Below are 22,516 nucleotides of genomic sequence, written 5' to 3' on the forward strand. Positions count from 1 at the left end.
AAGAAAATGTGACAGAAGCGATCGTCCCGGCTCGAAAGAGGGAAAAGTTGCAACATTGGCATTTTTGTTGAAGCGTTTCATTCACATTTACAGAATAAAACGGTTGGCGTTGGTGCAGTTAGCTTCCCGGTTGCCGAATGTCTCTAATCGCTCTTTCCCCATTTCCCACTAGAGCATAAAAAAAGAAAAAAAGAAACATACAAAAAGGTGTCGACTGTAAACTAACTAGCCCATTAATTATACAATCTAAGACGCAAATTAATATTTTTTTTTTTAGCTTTTTTGACACGTCATTGAATTTCTTTTGGCTTCACGTACATTTGGCCCGAGTTTTGAGTTTGAAAACGAGGCAAAGTACGGTACGATGTGGCAGCGAGGACGGAGCGCGACAATGACCGCCCACCACGCGGTCCAGGAAGTCAAGTTCCCATTGATTTCTCCCATTGACTCGCCAAAATAAGATCAAACACTAGAACGCTTCCAGGCGCTCATCGTTTTACGTGGCAACTTAAGACCGACGAGACCAATAATTGTGTCTCAAATGTACTTTATAATCTTAAGATTCTATGGTAAAAAAAAATCAATGGGAAATTGACTTTTGACTGTGGCATTTCGATTAGCGCGATGCGAACAATCTGTAACAAATGGAGTTCTTCCGGCCTCTTTCGGCTTCCAGCGAAACCTTCAACTTCACCGTGAGCTAAAGTGACGGCGCGACACCACGTTTCCGGGCGATGTGAATAAAGTTCTTTTTTGAATCCGGCCTCGGACATGCGGCGTCTCGGAGCGCTAACAACAGGAGTGCGTTATTTGGCAAAGCAGAATTTGTCCGTTTCTTACATTCTCGACCCTCCGAAAAAAAAACGCTGACGCCGCGCGAGACGACGAGGAAAGCTAGAGCGCGACGCAAAGAACGACAAGACGCGTGTCATATTCGGTAAGGCTCGCGGAGGTGCGTCGGCGGCGATATCGGACATTCTGCGAGGAAAAAGAAAGACATTTAGGAGAAGGCGAGAAGCGCTTTAGTCGTTCTGTTTTTAGTTTGTCCAATGCTCGATGAAAACTAAAATGGCGACAGCTCCACTTTGCGGTTAACTATAGCGTACTGTGCGAGCGCTTTAGAGCATTTACCCCTGAACTACAAGCGCGTCCACGTTTGAAGTGGGCAGTATGTCTTTTGGCATTGCGAGACCGGGTCGACAGGCTTGTTTATGCCCTTTCAATTATTTTGACAAAACACTATTATTGTTATTTATTTTTTGAGACAGTTCTTTTATAGAAAATCCTGAAATTGTTCATATTTAATTTTACAAATCAGGATTAATATGGAAATCTACCGTATTTTCCGAACTATACGTCGCACCATTTTTCATAGTTTTGGCCGGGGTGACATATATGTGATATTATTTGTTATTTTCACACTTGCAACCGCATTTCACCCTCCAGTGCGACTTATGTTTTTTTGGCTGGTGCGACTTATACTCCGGAAAATACGGTAATCGTCTTTGCCCCTTACAAATGTGTATTTTTTTGGCACAGTACTGTATACTTAAAACCACAAACGTGCCCTTTAATGTTGCCATCTCAACCCAGCGACTTCATCCACAGCAAAGGTGACAATATAGTATACTTTTATATTTATACATATTGATAAAAGTTATGTAAAAACATTATGCAAAGCAGTGTAAAATAGTTTATAATACAAAATGGTTTCTCAGGGGATTTCTTTACATCCGGAGTTTGTTAGTCGTTTGTAGTCAGTTTAGTTGAGATGACATATGTACATGCTAGTACTGTAGTACACGTAGTAGTAGTACATGGCATATGAAAGAGACAGTAGTGTTCACAGTGTGGAAACAGGAAAGACAATTAGATGCCAAAATAAATTACAAACGTCCCATGGAGCGCGTTATAGTGGATACAACTGGACATTCGAATATTACTACACAATAAACTGCTTTTGTGCGGGGAACTTTTTACGGTTTAGAAATAAAAAAATTGGGCCAAATTTGACAGGTTGCAAAAATTATACATTTAAATTTACATTGAAAATCATAGATAAATATAACCCGGCTGATCGTTTCTGACAGTGTATATAAGCACTCATCAGGGCTGCAACTAACCAGTACTTTTTAAATCGACTTAAATATGGTGACTGGAGGCTTTTAGATAATATTTACAAATTTAGTATATTATGAATGAAGAAAAATCTGAAATTTCAAATTTTTTGACATTTTGATGCAATAAAGCCACCGTCTTTGTTATAAAGGCTCTTTTCGCATGAGTTTTAGTCTCTAAAGTCCAGATAATGACCAAAATACAACTACAATTCACTGCAGCCGCAACATTTACACCTTCCATACATCAAAATATCCGAATATCAAATGTATACGTCGAGTGAAATACATTTCTGTGACGATTCTGAACAAAACCCAGTAAAATGTGTTTGAATTCACCTCGGCGTAACGTCATAACTGTCCAATAGGATCCACTATAAACGCCGTCTCCACAGTTTGAGAATCACGCCGCGGAGTTAATGCCTCGTGTGGTCACCGAGCGACGCCGGGTCACGCCCCCTGTCGGCGCGGAGGAGGGGGCGTGGTTAAAGCGAGCGGAGGAGGAGGAGGAGGCGAGAGATGTCGGAGGTCAGAGGTGAGAACAGTACAGTCCGCTGAAGAGGGGGGCGATTCAGAAGGGAGGGTTTTCCTGAGTGGGCGTGGGAGTGGGCGTGGTCTCGCTGGTGGCCTCGGCGTTGTCCTTGGCGCCGACGACTTTGTACTGGACGAGAGACAGGAGGCGGGTGTTACTATGATTGAAAACACAGGGGAATAGTGATGTACAATCTGAATCAAAGAAATCATTCTACAAATAGTTGAAGAGGTTTTCTTACTCTTTACATTAAGTTTATTAAATTTCCCTCAGATGCAGGATGAAGTGGGACAGTTTTTGTGGTAGTTCATTAGGTCCAATTTAATAAAACGTACACATTGCGGAGTGTTCTGTGAGGAATTGTGTTTTTTATTGCTTCAAATAAAACAGCTTTTTGTCAATTCTTGTTTTTGTTAACATTTGAGATTAAAAAATATTCAAAGAAAATTAATTCAATTTTTGAAATCAATTTATGAAAGTCATATTCCCGCTCACCTTACCCCAGTCTCCCCTACATACATGTACTCTTATATAATTAAAATAATAGAGCTTTGTAAGTGTATTTATAAAACGGGAGCATCACCGTATTTTCAGAACTATAAGTTGCACCTTTTTTCATAGTTTTGGCCAGGAAGACTTATACTTATATTTATACTTATATATTTATACTCCGGAGCGACTTGTATGTGATATTATTTGTTATTTTCACACTTGCAACCGCATTTCATACTCCAGTGCGACTTGTATATGTTTTTTCTTCACTATTATGCATTTTTTGGCTGGTGCGACTTATACTCCGGAAAATACGGTATGTATTTTAAAAGGACACATATTATGCAAAACCTCTTTTCTGAGCTTTAAACCATGTTCCATCCACAAAAAGCACAGAGAGTTGAATTTAGCTTCATTCACCATCAGGCTTCATGATAACGACGCCCTCTCCCTCCGAGCCCCAGAAAACGCTCAGTTTCAATTTGACACAAATAAAGACATCAAAAGTGGAGCTCCGCCTCCGTCTGCTCCCGCTTTAAAGTCTATGAATCTTAAATCTCGTTCTGAACATTTCTGCCTCAAATTGCTTACGTTAGCATATCGGCTACATCGCTAAAATAGCTAGCGTTCAGGGTGCTCGTTTCCAACTGCTGCCAAACTCAGACGAGAGCGAGCGAGCGAGCACAGACTGATGCCACTTAATGTCCGTTTTCTGTACATTTACCAACAGTAGCACAGAAGCAGCATCTCCTTTTATGAGTTAAAAAAAAAAAAGACAATAAATCGAATAATAAAATATAACGTGAGATTGCGATCACTTCAATACTTGGGACCAGGACATGGAAACTCACCTTCAGGTTTCCCACTTTGTCTTCGAAGGACTTGAAAGTGGCCGAGTTCCTGCCACACAAAGACTCATTTTACCTTGGCACGGATAAGACTGTACGTACACAACAACAACAACAAGCGCCGACACATGTGCCATCACACACTGAACATTTACACATGCCATCCAAACACACAAACACACACAAACAAACAAACAAACAAACACATGTATAAATTAGTCGGACTTTGCAGAGTGTTGAGAGGGAGCATACTTTACCTCATGGCCGGCATACTTATGGAGTGGCGGATGGAATAGTTGCTACTTTGGAAGCGTTAAAGAGAAGAGACAGAGAGGTGCCAGTGTTAAAAGCAAAACGCAACAAGCCGTTCAAGTACAAGGTCATAATGAGTTTCCAGCACGTTTCATTCCTCTGGAGCCGCACCGAGATGATTGAATTATGCAAAGAGCATAAGACTGAACATCGGATAGTGTTCTGAAGGTGTAATTAGCACCGACATTAAATAATAGGGAAAAGGGAAGCTTTTTTAAGACCACACCAGGGTGGCATGATAAATGATATTAAAAGTTCAGAGTCTCCAGATTGATTAAAACGATTACTTACAGCCCTAACTCTTGTGTTTGTTGTATTAAAATGAATGTAATGTTAAAACTGTATTAGTGTTAGTCCACTGCATCGTCGTCGTGGGAGTCGCTACGTGGGCGTCGCTACGTTAGCATCGCTACGTCGGCGTCACTATCTCTTTGGAGTTTCGTGCAGAGTAGCACTAAAACACACTACTAAAGTAAGTAAGGATGTAGGTTTTTGTATTTAGTTTGAGTTTTAAATCGGTATTCTGCTGTGAAGCACTTTGGCTCAGAACGGTTTTATTTGTATATATTTGTGTTCTTATGTGAGCTGTCGGCACGGTGATCCCAGGTTGGCGTCTTACCTAAAGGAGTTAGAGAAAGGCAGCGCTCTGCAGATCAAACCGGGGCAGCGATTAAGGAGAGAGAGAAGCACATGAGCCAAAAGCACCAGCAGCAGTCGTTAGCAAACCCACAGAACAGACACTTAAACACTCCTGGAAATGTTAGCGTGAGCAAACATGTCGGACCAGGACGTCTGAGGATTGAGGAGACATTATGGTTGGACAAACATGCAAAACCAGGTCGTGTGAAGGTCCAAAACGAGTCCAATTCTCCTGAAAAGCAGTGTTTTCTTGTTTTGTCCTGATGTACCTCATGTCTCCGAGCCCCCTCCTGATGGCCGTGCCCATGGTGGACAGGGCAGCGGTGGTCTTCTGTCCCGCCTGTGAGAGTGTCTCCTGGGTCTTCTTATATCTGTGCGTGGGAGAGAGAGGAGCAGGACAGAGGAGCAGGACAGAGGAGCAGGACAGAGGAGCAGAGGATAAGGACAGAGGAGCAGGACAGAGGAACAGAGGATAAGGACAGAGGAGCAGGACAGAGGAACAGGACAGAGGAGCAGGACAGAGGAGCAGGACAGAGCAACAGAGGAGAAGGACAGAGGAGCAGGACAGAGGAACAGAGGAGAAGGACAGAGGAGCAGGACAGAGGAACAGAGGAGAAGGACAGAGGAGCAGGACAGAGGAACAGAGGAGAAGGACAGAGGAGCAGGACAGAGGAACAGAGGAGAAGGACAGAGGAGCAGGACAGAGGAACAGAGAAGGACAGAGGAGCAGAGGAGCAGGACAGAGGAGCAGGACAGAGCAACAGAGGAGAAGGACAGAGGAGCAGGACAGAGGAACAGAGGAGAAGGACAGAGGAGCAGAGGACAGGACAGGACAGAGGAACAGAGGAGCAGGACAGAGGAGAAAGACAGAGGAGCAGCGGCGGATGGACAAAGTATGGAAAAAGTGATGACAGAAAGAACAAAGAAGGAAGATGATCCGTTAGATAAATGTATCTGGATCCATTAAAGATGCACCAGTCCTGATCCCAGGTCAAACACATTTGGGCCCGGGCCACATCACTGGCACCAACTGGACCGGTGCATCCACAACACAAACTGAGAAACTCTTCAAACTGCTGCAGGCGCTGAATTCAAAAGTGAAACTCGATATAAAGGTTTTGCGCCGCATTTATGTCGACCGCGTTCTCACGACTTAAATGGCCAGAAATGGTTCAAAAGTTTGGTCAGTTTTAGCCTCATTTCTCGTGCTTAAACACATAAAAGTCTGTTCTCGCCACGTATCTGCACCATTTTGTTTGCTCAGGTTTATTAGCAGTTACATCTGGCGTTTCTGCTCATACTTATACACGTTTAAAGAGTAGAAGAAAACAACAGTATATTAGATGTGTGTTATCGTTGTAAGGGACCATTGTTTGTGCGGTCGGTTTTTGGCATGCGCAGGTCGAAATTTTACGGTAATTTGGCACAAACTCAAATGAGGGATTCGCAGGCAGAATTTTAGCACAAGGGATCAAATGTGTTTCTGAATGTCTTTGAAGCTACCGTCTTACTCTTATATTTTACCATCAGCTTTCCTTTTGCCGCATCAAGTCGCTTTGATGGTAAAAGCTAGCTTGTTTGGCTAACGACAGGGGAAACATTGGTCATTTACCCGACACTACACGCCATTTGTATTTTAGCAATCGAATCGAAGCGGCTGCATTTCCCCCGTACGAATTTCACTTTGAATTCGAGCCTTTTCGGTCCCGCGCACGTTAAACCGGTTAGAAACGTGCCGCTCGTCGCGTTGGCGCGGTTAGTAACCACAGCACACCACACGGCGGCGCACTCGGGTACAACAGCTACATACAGTGCAGTGAAAGGAATGATTGCACATAAAGTAAAGTAGTATAGGAGATGCGTACAGTGTAAAGATAGTCCCCGATACCCACAGCCAGAGCATGCAGATACTTACAGTACATAATATACAGAATGAACTAGGGCCCGACCGATGTTTTTGGGGGCGATGCTGATGACGGGATGATTTTAAATTTGATTATTTAGCATGAATGACCATATTAAGGGGGCTAATTGACACTAATCTTTGGCCCATAATATAAATGTTAACGCGGTTTATTTTCACCTTTTTACCGTAGCTAAAAACAATGCAATTTAATACACACTTAAGATCTAAACCCTTGTTACCAAATACGAACTGTCAAGAGTGTGTGATTCTACTGTGACCCCTGACCTTTGACCCAGGCTCCATTTGCGTTTGCTACCGATGCTAACTATGCTAGTGCCGGATTTGGTGCGGTGATCAAATGTCAGTCTGGATTGTAACAAACTCTGCGTCTAAACGTTTTTGGCTGCAGACTTTAAGATCACTGTCGCTTTACAATGAGCTACGCCGCGTCCAACGGGGGGTTAAGACCATTAATACATCGGGGCAAACGAGACTCCATAATAGTCAATCTGTAAACTGAACAATCGGTCAAGCCCTATGAACACATCGGAAAACATGTGGGTTAAAGGCTGCATTGTCCATCGCATTAAAACCTCCTAGTAAAAAAAAAAAAAATCACTCTCCTGCGATTGTATATATTGTAGTGCATTTGCATAATAAATGTTGTGGTTAGACCGGTGCGTTTACTAAGATTGAGGGACTAAACTGGATCCACCTCATGCCCAGAAGATGCTAATAGAAGCTGAACTCTTGCACGAGCGGCGCTGCAGCGTGGAGAGAACGGCCTCTCCAACACAAACATGTACAGAGCTTATTCCTAATAGTAAATAAAGGAGACTCACGCTTCAGTATGGGTAATGTCGTCCCAAGTGGCAGAGGCTGACTGATATCTAGAGACACAACAGCAGACAGCACATGACACCGCAGTACAATAGTACACAACACACAGTATTTACTCCAGAATCACAACAGAGCTGTAGTGTCCCTGACAATCATGCTATTGTTCTAAATACAGTGGCTTAAAGGACAAATACCATGCATTATCTATATTGTTATTGGCCTTTTAAACATGAAACTTGACATGTCTTAGAACAATAAAAATGTTTCAAAAACAAATGACTTTCCCACACCAGAAACTGAATATTGGGCTTCATCTACTGGCTGCAGAGACAATGACTAAAATATTCATTAGTTGGAGCCATAGTACATATAGTACAATATAGTTTATAGGCGTGTTCATGGCCCATTAACAGTCACTAAGGACACAAGTGAAGACAGTTTACTGGTTATCCTTTTATCTTGCCTCGTTGTCTACTTTTAATTACAGTACAGAATGGTGCCACCAGATGGAGCTCACGTGACGCATCACGGAGTGGAAAAAAGGACTTCTCTAAAAGTCCAAAGGAGTGGCTTTATCTCAAACCTGTGACTGCAGTATTCACGGCCTCGTCTGAATCACATGTGGTTTATTTAACTATGGATTTCATGTTAGCGAAGAAAACGGACTGGATTATTTTGCTTTATGCATCAAAATGATCAATCTTTTACCAGTGGAAGCTACAGTAAACCACTAATGTTAGACTTTCTCAGGACTCTTGAATTAAGAGTACGTCAACTCAGTGCTTTTCTGTTATTTTTACTGTAAACGGTTAACAGAGTACTGACTGAGTACTGACTGAGTACTGACTGAGTACTGACTGAGTATTGACTGAGTACTGACTGAGTATTGACTGAGTATTGACTGAGTATTGACTGCGGAGAGCTCGAGGGCACAACAGTGAGTGACTACTAGTGGTGACTTGTATATGGCAGTTAAACTGATCTTAAACTACTGCTACAAAAAAATTGCAATTGGCAGTTATTCTACTCCAGATGCCCTCCCTTACGCAGCCATCACATCTATTCTAGACTTGGTCAAGCAAAAAGCACAAGTTATTAGCAAACTAGAAAAACAACAAGTTCAATCTAATTAAAGATCCAAACATGTCTCCGACAGTGGTCCTGTGCATGAAGAGAGAGGGTTTGTTTCTCAGAACTCGCCACACATTTAAGTGCTTGTGTAATAGGCCCGGGTGATACACAAATCAATAAGATCAATAGAGCAGGCGCTGAGGGTCAGGAGGTCATGTTAATGGAAACAGCTGACGCTACAGAGCAATGTCCAATTCAAACTCAAAACACAAACACACTCATCACTTTAGTAAGAACAAAACAAGCTTTAAACGTTACACTTCTGGGGCCATTAATTCAACAAAGAAAACTGTCCTTGTTTACAGTGTGCAGAAACAGTTACTGCAGAGGGAACATGTTATTTTAATCAACAGTTTAAAAAGTATAGGAGTTACAGATGTGTGGATGTGCCATGGTTACTGTTACTTTTCACAAGTGTCACTCAACAGTCTGCTCCAGCCGGACTAAGCGTTCTGCCTCAATATATGACCTTTTTAGCTTTGCGCTGGATCCTTTTATTCAGTAGGTTTTAAACAAGAAACACATTATGTCTCGCTAAAGTACACTTAATACTTCATAAATCCACTTAGTTGCTCAGGAGACCAGACCGCCGCCTTAAACCTTCCTTAACCCTTGTGTGACCCTCTAGGATCGAGCGTGGGTTAAAAACACCTTTTCTATTCAAAACAACAAAAACAAACGTAAAAAGAGAGTGTTGGTGCTATAAAGCGGCTGAAGAGTCACAACTGCAGCATAAAGCTTTACAGTGGTTGCCATGAAAACTGCAGCTGCTCCCCGACTATTTAGTAAAGTTCTCTCAATGACGGGAAAACAAAGACTGTATCTGAAGACTGAATCATCATCGGGGCAGAACTCGGACTAAACCACGAGCTACAATTTGATTTTGTCTCATTTTTTAAGTCATTTCATACTTTTACTCTGGTTTTTCAGCGCTTATGCCTCAACTTCACACGAGACAATGGATATCGAGACAATGGATATCGTGACATGTAAGTGGCCCTCCTAGTCACCCCGGCATTCCCGTGGATCCGATTCAGACTCCTAGGTCGCCCCCCGTTTGACCTTTAGGCGTTTAGCGGGTTATGTCAAGTCAAACAAATCACCCCGAAAGCGCGAGCACAGTTGGGCGCTTGTCCGCTCCCCAGACGCAGGTTACACACACCGGGCGCGATGCGGAGGGTTGTTCAAATATCGTTAGGACGTGTGAGCGGAGGAAGCGTCTGGGGAGAGAGGAGGGGCGGGGTCGAGCAAACACGATCCCAGGCAGACACCGTGGAACTTACAAATCTGAGCCCGTCACCCTTTCATTCCACTGGGCCAGTTTCTCGGAGGTTCGCACGTAACTACAGACAGACGGGAGACACCGAAGCTCAGCGCGTTCTCAGAGTTTGCGTTTCGTTTTACGCTTCAGTCCGACTTTTAAACTTGGGAGAACGTTCAAATGTATCACACACACTCATTAAGCTTTGGTGTCAAACAAATGCATAATAAATCACGTGCCAAAAAGAGCTGGAGTGAATCAAAATTGGAGCTGCAAAATGTAATCGACGGGTTAGAGCCAACGCAAGGCCCGCGGGCGAAATCAGGCCCGCCGACAGAGCCGATCGGGCCGCTGCTCACCTTCCAAATGCACTGCCTGTCCAAAAAAAAAAAAAAAAAAAAAAAAATAGGTCACAAGCATTGGATCGCCTTTTAGCTTTGAAAACAGGCAGTGTCGATAAGCTTCTGCAATATTAAAAGAATAATTTTACTCCAGGGTTAGGGTTGTTGTATTATTTTTCTCTAACTGATCTTGTATTGACGATGTGAGAGCGTGACCACTGCAGCTCGTCCCAGACACTCACTGGGGTTCAGATCTGTAGATTAGTTTCTGCTTCTCCTCGGATGTTTTCTCTGCTCGATGCCAGTGGTTTGATCCTTCTCGAAAACACATCATCTCTTCCATGACCACGGGATTCGTCTTTCCACGCGTTTGTTTTCATCAAGTTGGGTTTGAATACTGTGTTGCAGCTGAAAAACCCATGCAGCGTTTATCCAGTAGGAGGAGAGGACATACTGCCAGTCCAAACGCAGTGAGTGCGTTATACAATAAAAAATACAAATTTAAAAAACGAAACTAGTTTGTTTCAGGACCGACTTTAATTTTGGTCTAGTTCTAGTTCAGTTCAGTTTTGGATTAGCATAGCAGTTGTTCTGTCATCATTGAAACAGATCTTGTTTTGGGGATATAAACTTCTGATACGTTTGAATAATTCTGGATTAGCCAATATTGCAATAACTAATATCATTTGAACATCAAGGTCCTTTTATTTCCCTTTTGTAGTCTTTGCTTGGCCTCGATTTCCTTTTTATTTTGACGCAGTTTGACTCATAAATGAAGTACATTTTAGTTTTAATATAAATATCAAATATCGCAACATATCGTTTTCACTACACTCAAAGATATTAAACATTTCCAATATTGCGCAGCCCTAAAATAATACAGCCATTTTAATTCAACTAGTCACAAAAAATGTCACTGAATTAATATTATTTAAGAACAAAAAACAAATTGTAAAATCAGCGCTGCATTATCCAGATGCATTTTTGATAAACAACGTCATATTTATAGTGTAAGAAAAACTACTGAAACATCTCAAAATCAATGTGCAGCTTAAAAGAGGAGGTGCTTATCCTGATGATGAATTGTGAAAACCATAGTTATATGTGCCAATAATCAACTTCAAACTTGATTTTGATACGAGGACAAGTTTAATACCACAAAAACAAAAGATTTTCTACATCGTAAAAGCATTCCAACACTTCGGGAAAGGTTCAATCTTGCCATATTTGTGCGATTTGTGTGTTTTTTGCAATCGATTCCTGCTCCTGCCACCACAGTATCTAGTTTTGGTATCGATGAGTGGGTTTGACAACAACGCTTAACGCCGGTGCAGTGTACTTTAGTGTACTTTAATGTAGTTTAATGTAGTTTAGCATGATATACGTACGCGTTGGAGGTCTGGACGTCCAGCAGGGTCTTATTGATGTTCTGCTTGAGCTCGTTGAGAGGACTGAGCCCCAGCTTCCTCTTCAGCTCCGTGGAGTGGCGCTCTTTGGCCGACAAAACCTGACGCAAAGTGGTGATCTCCTCCTCCACCTGTCACGCACACAAACACATTGGGTTTCCACGTTTTTGATTGACTTCATCTCCTGCTGTTGGTCTAATAGTCTCTAGAAAGGATGCAGGTTCCATGAATAAAGTGTTTTAAATCCCATGACGCACAACAAAGACTAAAACATATCCACATCAGGTCTAAAATGGGCTCGATTTAGGACCAAGTAATGACCAGTGTGACGCAGTAAAAGACAAACCCAGAACTCATTATCTGCCCTTTAATGTGAAGAATTCTAATCTTGTAAAGGTCACATATGATGTCACGGGTTCTCTGACCTTGGCGAGCTCCGTCCGCAGGTCCTCTGCCTCCTCCTCGGTGAGCCCGGGCGGCAGAGGGTTGGGGCTGCCCATGGCGCCCTCTGCAGGCATGTCCGACAGGCCGGCCTCTCCATCTACGCCCAGAGCCTTGTTAGGGGAGTTCAGGTTGATGTCTGGAGGACGAGCAGGGGACAGGACGAGCAGGGGACAGGACGAGCAGGGGACAGGACGAGCAGGGGACAGGACGAGCAGGGGACAGGACGAGCAGGGGACAGGACGAAACGAGCAGGGGACAGGACGAAACGAGCAGGGGACAGGACGAGACGAGCAGGGGACAGGACGAGACGAGCAGGGGACAGGACGAGACGAGCAGGGGACAGCACGGGACGAGCAGGGGACAGGACGGGACGAGCAGGGGACAGGACGGGACAAGCACAGGGGACAGGACGGGACAAGCACAGGGGACGGGACGAGCACAGGGGACGGGACGAGCACAGGGGACGGGACGAGCACAGGGGACGGGACGAGCACAGGGGACGGGACGAGCACAGGGGACGGGACGAGCACAGGGGACGGGACGAGCACAGGGGACGGGACGAGCACAGGGGACGGGACGAGCACAGGGGACGGGACGAGCACAGGGGACGGGACGAGCACAGGGGACGGGACGAGCACAGGGGACGGGACGAGCACAGGGGACGGGACGAGCACGGGACGAGCAGGGGACGGACGAGCAGGGGACAGGACACATGGGTTAGAGAGGAGATGGTCAAAGGATAGTATTTGTTATACTTCCATCTTTACTACTGCATCTGTGACATTTCTACTTGAACTTTGAAAACATGTTGATACAATTCAGAGATACAATTAATTGGCAGATTACAATGTGAAAACATGATTAAAACCCTCAATCTTTTTTTTAGCATATATAAAGGACTTTCTTGCTGGACGCTAGAATGAAGTCAAAATCGACTCAGTTACGGTTGCAGGAGCGTTTGTAATTAGCAGCGACGCTACGATGATCAGGTTCAGTAATAATCGTGATTATTCAAGTCGTGAGAACAAAAACATAATAATCGTGACCATTTCAGAATAAATAGCTTTATTTCATCTGGCCGTTTGTGTCACCTTTAACATTATTTTGTCTTTCGGAAAGTTCCATTCTGTAAAGCCGGTCACAAACTGGTGGAACAGTAACGAGTCAGATCCACGGGAATGAGAGAAAATGAAAGATTGCACTGTGGTTCGGAAAACTGAATAATGGTTGAAGCATGTTTGTTCTCACAATAATCATATAATAATAATCATTTGTTGCAGTCGGTGGTCATTAGTAACGCTCGCGAGGAAGTAGATCAGGGGTGGGCAATTATTTCCCTCCGAGGGCCATATTCGAATCCAGTCAAGTAGCGGGGGGCCGGCTCGCGATCCTTTTTGCGTGTATATATATATAAAAAAATGTAAACAAAAATATTACTTGGCATGTTTGGCGGGCCGGATTAAAAAGACAAACGGGCCGTATGTGGCCCGCGGGGCGTAGTTTGCCCAGGTCTGAAGTAGAACATTCACTGTGTTGTTTCTCTGGGTGTAGAGTTTCTGGTATCTCTCGCTGACAGAGTAGACAGGAAGAGGTCAGAGCTGACACGAGCAGAGGCTGGAGCACTTAGGCCGGAGTGCGCCTCGCCCACGCCGCCTCGCCCACGCCGCCTCGCCCACGCCGCCTCGCCCACGCCGCCTCGCCCACGCCGCCTCGCCCACGCCGCCTCGCCCACGCCGCCTCGCCCACGCCGCCTCGCCCACGCCGCCTCGCCCACGCCGCCTCGCCCACGCCGCCTCGCCCACGCCGCCTCGCCCACGCCGCCTCGCCCACGCCGCCTCGCCCACACCGCCTCGCCCACACCGCCAGCGCCTCGCCGTTGGCTCACGGGTGGAGGAGGCAACACGCCCAACCAAACGGTGACGGGGCATGTGCGCGTGACGGCTTCTTAGGACGACGGCCGCGGTTAAAGGGCCTCGGACAGGACGACTTGTTACAGTAAAATGCAGTTTGAATATATTTTCTAGGAAATTACCCAGCAAACTCATCCAATGTCACCATTTATTTTATTTGACAAATAAAAATATATGACTGACTTAATTATGTTGAATTAATGTCAAAAAACGTCTTTCTTTGTGTAAATTCTGCATAAACTTTGATAGGAATGAGTCCTTGGTGTGATGTCACTTCCTGTCATTTTCTACAGATTTTCCAACATTTTCTCCACAAATTCCTGCTCGACTGGTGTAAAACTGTGATTTACATTTACAACAGGTGCAAATAAACCAAATGAAGTCAAAATGAGAAAATCGTGAACACCCGTCACAGGCACTTTAATCAACAACATATAGCGATATGTCCATGATGAGCTGTGAGACTTATTTACGCTCCTTTCATGATAATCACTAGTTTGTTGACTTATTGTTCCAAAAATAACAGTAGACATTCTTAGCTAGCTACTTTTATACTCATTTATTTGCAGCGCAATAAGATTTGAGCTGTAGAATTTCAAATAAACATCTATAATCAATAATCAACAACATCCTGTTTTAGAGTTATTGCGTCAGTGGCATAAAGTAGTTTCACTGTAATCTTTAGATGACACCTTTTTAATGCCCTACAGAGACTTTTTTGTGATATTGCCCCGCCCTATTTAGAAGCAAAAAGCAATGATTGTAGAGAGCATGAGTTGGTGTAATAGAAATAGAGAAAACACTAAAAATGTGTGTCTTTGGTGCTTTTAAGAGTATGAGATGGCCTTCACACACAGAGTTATAATGTGTCTGAGAACAACATCCTGAGAGCAGCTCCACCCTCCAGAAATATTGACTCACGTGAAGCAGCTCCATAGCAACACACCCAGGCCCAGCGACGGGAGCGGGCCCCAGCGACGGGAGCGGGCCCCAGCGACGGGAGCGGGCCCCAGCGACGGGCCCCGCCCCAGCGACGGGCCCCGCCCCAGCGACGGGCCCCGCCCCAGCGACGGGCCCCGCCCCAGCGACGGGCCCCGCCCCAGCGACGGGCCCCGCCCCAGCGACAGGCCCCGCCCCAGCGACAGGCCCTGTTACAGGACCAGAACCATTGAGCAGATTCCAACAGTAAATGTCAGGGTCCATCATTATTAAAGGGCCCGTGACAGGTTTTCATATTATAAGATAAGATATTCCTTTATTGTCCCACATGGGGAAATTTCATTGATGCAACGCCGGTCGATCCAGAGGTAGATACAGAAGAAAAGAACAGATCATTTATAGGAAGTTTGAAAAACACTCTCAGTAGAAGATCTCTTATGGTCGTTTACACCAACAGTGTCGCTATTGGTGGAGAAAAGCGTTTAAAGGTGTGTGGAAAATAACAGGAAATGACATCACACCAGGATTTCCACAAGAGAAACTACTTTTTAACATTAATTCGACAAAATAAAAGGTGTTCTCGTATAATAGAATCGTAAAATTGTGACGCAAGAGGAGTTTGGCCCGGTGGTTGCTGGGTAATGTCCTTGTGTGACGCCATCATTACAAACAGGAAGTAAAATGATAAAACTTTACAAATGCGCTGTTCTGGGACAATAATGGGATTTATTATTTTTTATCTCCTCCAAAAACGTAAAAAACTGTAAATTAATTATGAAAATAAGAGACATTATGACCTCACCCTTATAGCACATAATATTTAATGTCATATAATTTAGGTTAAAATTGATTAGAACAATACTGTATTCCATGATTTCCGGCCATTGAATCTGACATTTTATTCTTTTCAATTTAATACTGCTACTATCTTTGTTTTAGAGTCTGTAGTTCAGATAACTATAAGATATATACTATAACTATTTACAATAAAAACACAGCTAGGATTGTTTTTATAGTGAAATTCACAGGTCTAACTTTGTCATTTTTAACACTAACAGGATATTTTTATATATTTTTTAAATCTACAATAGTTTACTGTTCCAGGGCGAGTGGCGTTTGACCATTTGTTTAGTATTTGCCTCGTTATAGATCGAAGCCTCATTATCCCGTGTAAAACAAAACCACAATGACGAGGCTGAACATCTTAAAGTGACAGCTACAACCGGTCGAGTGGCCTTGTGACACGTCTCCACGCCGCGGACACGCCCTCCCGTGCACACACAAACACGCACATGCCAAACCTGCTCCTGCCGTCCTTCTCCGTGACAGATAGACGGAAGGGTCATGTGACCCGGGGTTTGAGACAGGGAAGTGTCCCGTGTGACCTCCCACAGCCCGAGCCCTACATCCTCTCAGACGTGTCCTACTTAAGTCCAGTCAAATGTGTGCAAACAAGACCCCCAACTGTGCCAAAGTCCAGTTTAGACTCCTCAAAAGTGATAAAAAAACAGAAAACAACCATTTCCCCAGAGCTTGAATGTGATAGAGAGTCTCATACTTAAACTAAGGCAGCGTTTTTCAGGCTCAATGTTGGAACTGGAGCGTTTAAGAGGCTAAAACTAAACTTAGAGTGTTGAATTCTGGAGAGTTACAGTTTTAGAGGCAAAAAGCAGTGCTATAATAGCAACTAAAATATAAAATATGCTTAAATTACGAGGCTAGAATTGTGAAATTGATTGCACAATTTATCCTTGTCTTGTTCCAACGGGCCCAATGAGCATTTTGTGTCTAGTTTATACCGTTTTCGCCAATATGTCGCGACGTTTTTGCCGTTCGAGCCCGAGCTCTGTCGCAATTGGGACCAGATTTATAATTTATTAGCGGAATTGCAACAACTCAAATGTGTGTTTTCAATCGTGATTCACCTTCGCACCCTGCACACTAGCATTGTGTTGCTTTCATTTCTTCTCTTCTCAGAGTTGACACACCTCACTGTGATTGGTTAACTCCACCTGTCACTCACTCAGAAGTGGGTGGGGCAAGTTGTTGACAGTAGACATCTTGTACAGTTTGTCCGATTATAATTCTTACTCGCGTTATAAAACTATTAGGATATTTTTTGCAGACTTTAGTGGGTAAAATTAGTGGGCAAAGTGTCTCCAGCTAAACACTATAAAACTACAATTTAAACTACAAACTAGCACCTGCTTAGATGTTATCATTGGCTTTGCTTTTCCTAAAGTTCCACAGTGTTTAGTTTACGTGCTTATTCTAATCCCGTGGCGTGAGAGGAAAAACAACACGGTTTGACAACTAAATAAGACCAGTTTGTGTTTGTTTAATACGTGTCAAGAAGTTCGACTGAGAGAAACTCGATCCACCTTCTGTCACTGCCACTTACGGCCTGGGCTAACGACTCTACTACTGTTATTTACGCGGGGAAACGTGTTCAAATGACGGCAAAACACTTCGACACAGGTGCAAATAAACGTGTATCAACTTCATTCGTGATTTCAGGTGGAATAAGTTTGTTATCGCGGCTAAAATGCGCTGTTTAAATGCTAAGCTAACTTGGGAGCTGGGTCAACTCGCTGTAATAAAAGGCTAGAATCACAGCGGATTCCGGGGCCGTTCGCGGCGGCCATCTTGGAGTTGTAGGAAACCATTTTAAAAACAAAACCAGGCCAGAGAATTCAGTGATTAAAAGGATTTCAATTGACCAAAAGTGACCACCCACCACTTCCAGAAGCACATTTCCCCATTCGTCTTTCCTACAGGCTTTCCAAAATAAATAAAATGTATATTAAATCAGCTATGTGGTAACTTATGACCATAATTCCAATTAAAATTGGTTTAAGCTTCAGAAGCAGACCTTTTTTGTTTAAAATGTGTGTTTTGGACAACGTTGTCTTTTAACTCTTTATTATTTACATTTTTCAAATAAGTCTGCGGGGAAAACCAGAACAGTGCCATTCTATGTGGGCGGGACCGTTGATCTCCATTACCACAGTCGGTTTTTAGACGTTTTTCACCTCGCTATGGCAGAACATGAACATTCGATCAAGTCAAATTATAAACACGTCCATTTCAAAAGTCTTTAGTTGTTTGAGTGAGTCCTTTCAGTTTGAACATGGCTGCTGGAACTGAACGCTGGTGAGTTTAGGTCGCCGTGGCGACGATCCCTCTAGTGTTCTACTGGGCTAGGCTAACAGTTACCTTGACTGGCGGGGTCCATGGCGTCGCTTTAGCGCAAATAAAAGCCAATTGTCACGCGCGTTGGACTCGGATGACACTGGGGAAGGTCGTTGGTCAGCGGTGGTCCTCAGAAATCCGCTGTGACGCGCTTGTTTCGCCCGTAAACTGAAGGAGAGTCGCGGCACAGGAGCAGCCCGTGCGAGTGTCAGAGCTCCAAAACAGCCACGGAGCAGCTCTGCTTCTACTGCGGCAGGGCGGCGGCAGCACACGGGCAATGAAGGCGCGCTGAGGCCCCGCAGCGGTGACCGTCGGTACTGCACAAACACACCGGTGATTTCTTGTCATGTTACAAGACCCAGTAACAGATGATAAGAAAGATAAGCCTTTATTGCCTAACCTTTATATAATAACCCAGAATATTGGAGTGTGTTTTTGTTTGTCTAAATACATAAACACAGGACCTAGTTTTTGAAGCGTAACCCCATCCAAAAAGTGTTCAAATATTTTGTTTATTGGAAGAATTGTATTTTATCTTGAAAAAACAACAACAACAAAACATTACGACATAAAAATAGACTATAGTTTGTATGAAAAAACTCACTTTTATTGTTGAATGACACAATAATCTCAATAGTTCAATCGCATTGTGAAAAAAAAAAACAACAACAACAACAACATATTAGCAAACAGTTGAATGTAGACTACCACTAAAGACAATATTATGAAATAAAGTGAATTACAATGATACTAAGAGTGCATTACTGTATCAGTGTGGACTATTTAATTTTGTCACCCAGAAACTTAAAAAGTGATCTGAATTCAACAAGAAATCATCAAATGGGCACAAAACAAGCTTTAAAGGTGCACTATGTAACCTTTCTTTGCACATTACACATAGCAACCGTGCATGTATTCAGTCACCGGCGCTTTCATCTCTAAACAATACCTTGAAAAACATGAATTCTAACTGTAAGCGAGGGTCGACTCTCCACAGATTCGACCTGTAAACCGGACTGGTGGCGTCACACATTGCTATTGTTTTTAAGATTCATATTTGGACCGGAAAAGGACACAAGATTAAGACTGTGTTTTTATTATGATTGGGATTTATCCGCGTGGTCAGTGTTTTGTTTGTTTGTTTCCACCCACACAAAGTCACAGCAATCAAACACTCTGCCTGGTTTGAAAGGGGAATGGTGGAAACTGTCGCTTTTGAGAAATACACACCCCTCTTACACCCCCGTCTCTCACTCGTCTCACCCCTCTTACACCCCGTCTCTCACTCGTCTCACCCCTCTTACACCCCGTCTCTCACTCGTCTCACCCCTCTTACACCCCCGTCTCTCACTCGTCTCACCCCTCTTACACCCCGTCTCTCACTCGTCTCACCCCTCTTACACCCCCGTCTCTCACTCGTCTCACCCCTCTTACACCCCGTCTCTCACTCGTCTCACCCCTCTTACACCCCGTCTCTCACTCGTCTCACCCCTCTTACACCCCCGTCTCTCACTCGTCTCACCCCTCTTACACCCCGTCTCTCACTCGTCTCACCCCTCTTACACCCCCGTCTCTCACTCGTCTCACCCCTCTTACACCCCGTCTCTCACTCGTCTCACCCCTCTTACACCCCGTCTCTCACTCGTCTCACCCCTCTTACACCCCGTCTCTCACTCGTCTCACCCCTCTTACACCCCGTCTCTCACTCGTCTCACCCCTCTTACACCCCGTCTCTCACTCGTCTCACCCCTCTTACACCCCCGTCTCTCACTCGTCTCACCCCTCTTACACCCCCGTCTCTCACTCGTCTCACCCCTCTTACACCCCGTCTCTCACTCGTCTCACCCCTCTTACACCCCCGTCTCTCACTCCTCTCACCCCTCTTACACCCCCGTCTCTCACTCCTCTCACCCCTCTTACACCCCCTGTCTCTCCATATACACACTCTCACCCCTCAGATCTTCAATCTTCAGTCCAGCCACGTTCAATTTATTGTCCTTAAAAAGAAGAACCTTTTTTGCACATACTGTACATTTAATGCCATACTGCGGAAAACTCTGGGCAATGCAGTAACATCTACATGGAGACAGGTAGTAGACCACACACCGGAACGTTACATAGTGCACCTTTAACACCCTTAATAACAACGTAACAATACTGACAATCTTTCTCATTCCCAGCGCGCACTGAACCCGCTCTCTCCATCGCAAAAGAGAAATAATCTCAGAAAGTACTTGTCTTTTCAACTTCTTTTCCACTTGGAGATGTAATCATACCAAAAGACCCTTTAAAGTTTGAACACAAAAACATTCTAACTTTCAAAATGGAGGCAAAAGTGTTAAACATAATGTGATTTCAATGGAGAAACTGTGATTATCCTCAGAATCTCAGAATTAAGTGGCTTTGTAGACTAAACAGGCTCTAGACTTGGAGGACTAAAGCAGTTATTAACCATTTAAATAAGGATTAATCAAGCAAAAGACTTTCTGAGCACCATTTATTCAATAGGGCTGCAACTGACTGTACGACTTGTCAAATGAGTATTTCTTTTAAGATAAGATAAGATAAGATATTCCTTTATTGTCCCACATGGGGAAATTTCATTGGTGCAACGCAGGTAGATACAGAGGTAGATACAGAGATAGATACAGAAGAACAGATCACTTATAGGAAGTCTGAAAAAAACATTGAACATTGAGACTTTTTAAATGCATTATCAACCAAATAAAGGTTAAAATATGGTGACTTTTTGATGTTATGATCTAAAAATGCTGCTATATTTGTAATAAAAGCTCTTTTTGCATGTGCTTTAGAGTCTGTATCGTCCAGATAACGATTACGATGATCAAAAAACGACTACAATTGATTTTTATGGATCATAAGATTATTAGTCGATTCATCGTCGCAGCCCCAAAGTTCGATCTCTTTTTCAAAACGCTCTTCTTCAGTCACATTTTCTGACGAGTGCGATTCGGTGCCACTCACGTCCGGCTCGTCCTGCTGAGGAGGAAAGTCTGGTTCTGAAAGTCCGGACCTCCGAACTGGACGTGTCGGGGTCTGTTCTTGGCTTCACTGGCTCCTGTGTGCCGGGTTGAGCCAAGAGAAGTAGAACGAGGGGCGGCGAGGAGCGTCAGGCATACAGCAAGAGGAGGAGCAGGAGGAGGAGCAGGAGGAGGAGGAGCAGGAGGAAGGCCTGGACTCTGGCTCAGTCTGCGGCAGAGGAAGAGGAGGAACACAGACAGACACAAACAGGAAGTGACACGTTTAGCAAGCGGGTTATGAGGAACACGCTGATTTACTTTTTGAACCTTCCAAATGATTGAAACGGAAAGATATTGTGGACATATTGACATTACAAAGGGAAAAAATGACAATCTAACCAAAAATATCCAAATCCTATATTATAAAGGGAAGGGGCGTAAAGTAATGAAGTTTAATTGGCGTATTTTCAGCACTATAAGGTGCACTTAAAAGCCTTTAATGGTCTCAAAAAACGACAGCGTGTCTTATAATCCAGTGCGCCTTATATATGGATTCATTCTGGTTGTGCCTACTGACCTTGAATGCGGCTTATATATGAAAAATGATCAAAAATACACCATTCATTGACAGTGCGCCTTATAGTGCGGAAAATACGCTACACACTTATAAGGATCAAAATCAAACCTATTTGTGTTTCTGTTCAGGGAGTAAAACTGTGCAACAAACTAAAAGAACATGTCAAGGAATGTCCAAATATTAAACAATTTTTAAAAGTATTAAAAAGAAAAGAATAAGAAGACCTTTGATCATTAATAAACACAGTATAATTTAGTTTTAAAGAAAGCAATGACGGTGGGAGATTATAAGATATACTTTATTCCACTGCTTTTCAGGCTAAATGAAATGTTCCTGTTGTTTTGTTGCATTTGATTTGAATGATTGATTATTGTAAACTGATGTAGCCATGGACACATTTAATTATGTTGTCCCACTTTCACTCTCATAAACACTCTCCGTCAATAACAACAGTGTGAAATACATAAGTCGAGTTTTAAAAAAACAAGCTCTTGCTGTTTACCAGGTTAATTTGAAACCTACATTTTTGGAGTAAAACTCAAAGATGTAAGTTGCATTTAAAAACATAAATAATACGTTTCCCCAGTACCAGCCTCACCCGTTTTGCCTCCTCAACCACAACAACATACAAGGCCAAACCATTCAAAC

General features: G+C 43.6%; 2 protein-coding genes across 21 annotated transcripts in view; both read right to left on the bottom strand.

Moving 5' to 3' along the window:
* Positions 1-1,760: 1,760 nt before the first annotated feature.
* tpd52l2b (tpd52 like 2b) lies at positions 1,761-18,570 on the bottom strand. Of its 20 annotated transcripts, none has more exons than XM_072448759.1 (10): positions 18,335-18,570; positions 12,251-12,405; positions 11,808-11,956; positions 10,101-10,160; positions 7,689-7,736; positions 5,210-5,311; positions 4,921-4,947; positions 4,247-4,288; positions 3,993-4,041; positions 1,761-2,778 (listed from the first exon to the last, which is right to left on the bottom strand). In XM_072448759.1, the coding sequence occupies exons 1-10, from the start codon at positions 18,351-18,353 to the stop codon at positions 2,689-2,691; spliced, it is 741 nt and encodes a 246-aa protein (XP_072304860.1). In that variant the 5' UTR covers positions 18,354-18,570; the 3' UTR covers positions 1,761-2,688. The 20 variants fall into 20 exon arrangements, with proteins under 20 accessions (XP_072304860.1, XP_072304868.1, XP_072304859.1 ...); XM_072448767.1 differs by having other exon boundaries at positions 1,761-2,806; XM_072448758.1 differs by having other exon boundaries at positions 4,247-4,291.
* A 1,654-nt stretch (positions 18,571-20,224) lies between these two features.
* Positions 20,225-22,516, bottom strand: part of trim101 (tripartite motif containing 101) — a 48,905-nt gene continuing 46,613 nt past the window's right edge. The window contains exon 12 of the mRNA XM_072448757.1: positions 20,225-21,520. The gene's annotated coding sequence lies outside the window, so the exon portion shown is untranslated. The remainder of the gene's footprint in view (positions 21,521-22,516) is intronic.

This window comes from Eucyclogobius newberryi, unplaced genomic scaffold (assembly GCF_026437365.1).
Source record: "Eucyclogobius newberryi isolate DKJ021-1_F unplaced genomic scaffold, fEucNew1.0.hap1 SCAF_17, whole genome shotgun sequence".
Taxonomy (NCBI): Eukaryota; Metazoa; Chordata; class Actinopteri; order Gobiiformes; family Gobiidae; genus Eucyclogobius; species Eucyclogobius newberryi.

Coding starts and splice junctions, on each gene's coding strand:
- tpd52l2b (XM_072448758.1), bottom strand. Junction 10,161..11,807: donor GACGTCCAGACCTCCAACGC/GTACGTATATCA, acceptor GTCTGTCTGTAG/TTACGTGCGAACCTCCGAGA. Junction 4,948..5,209: donor AGGGGGCTCGGAGACATGAG/GTACATCAGGAC, acceptor TTTGATCTGCAG/AGCGCTGCCTTTCTCTAACT.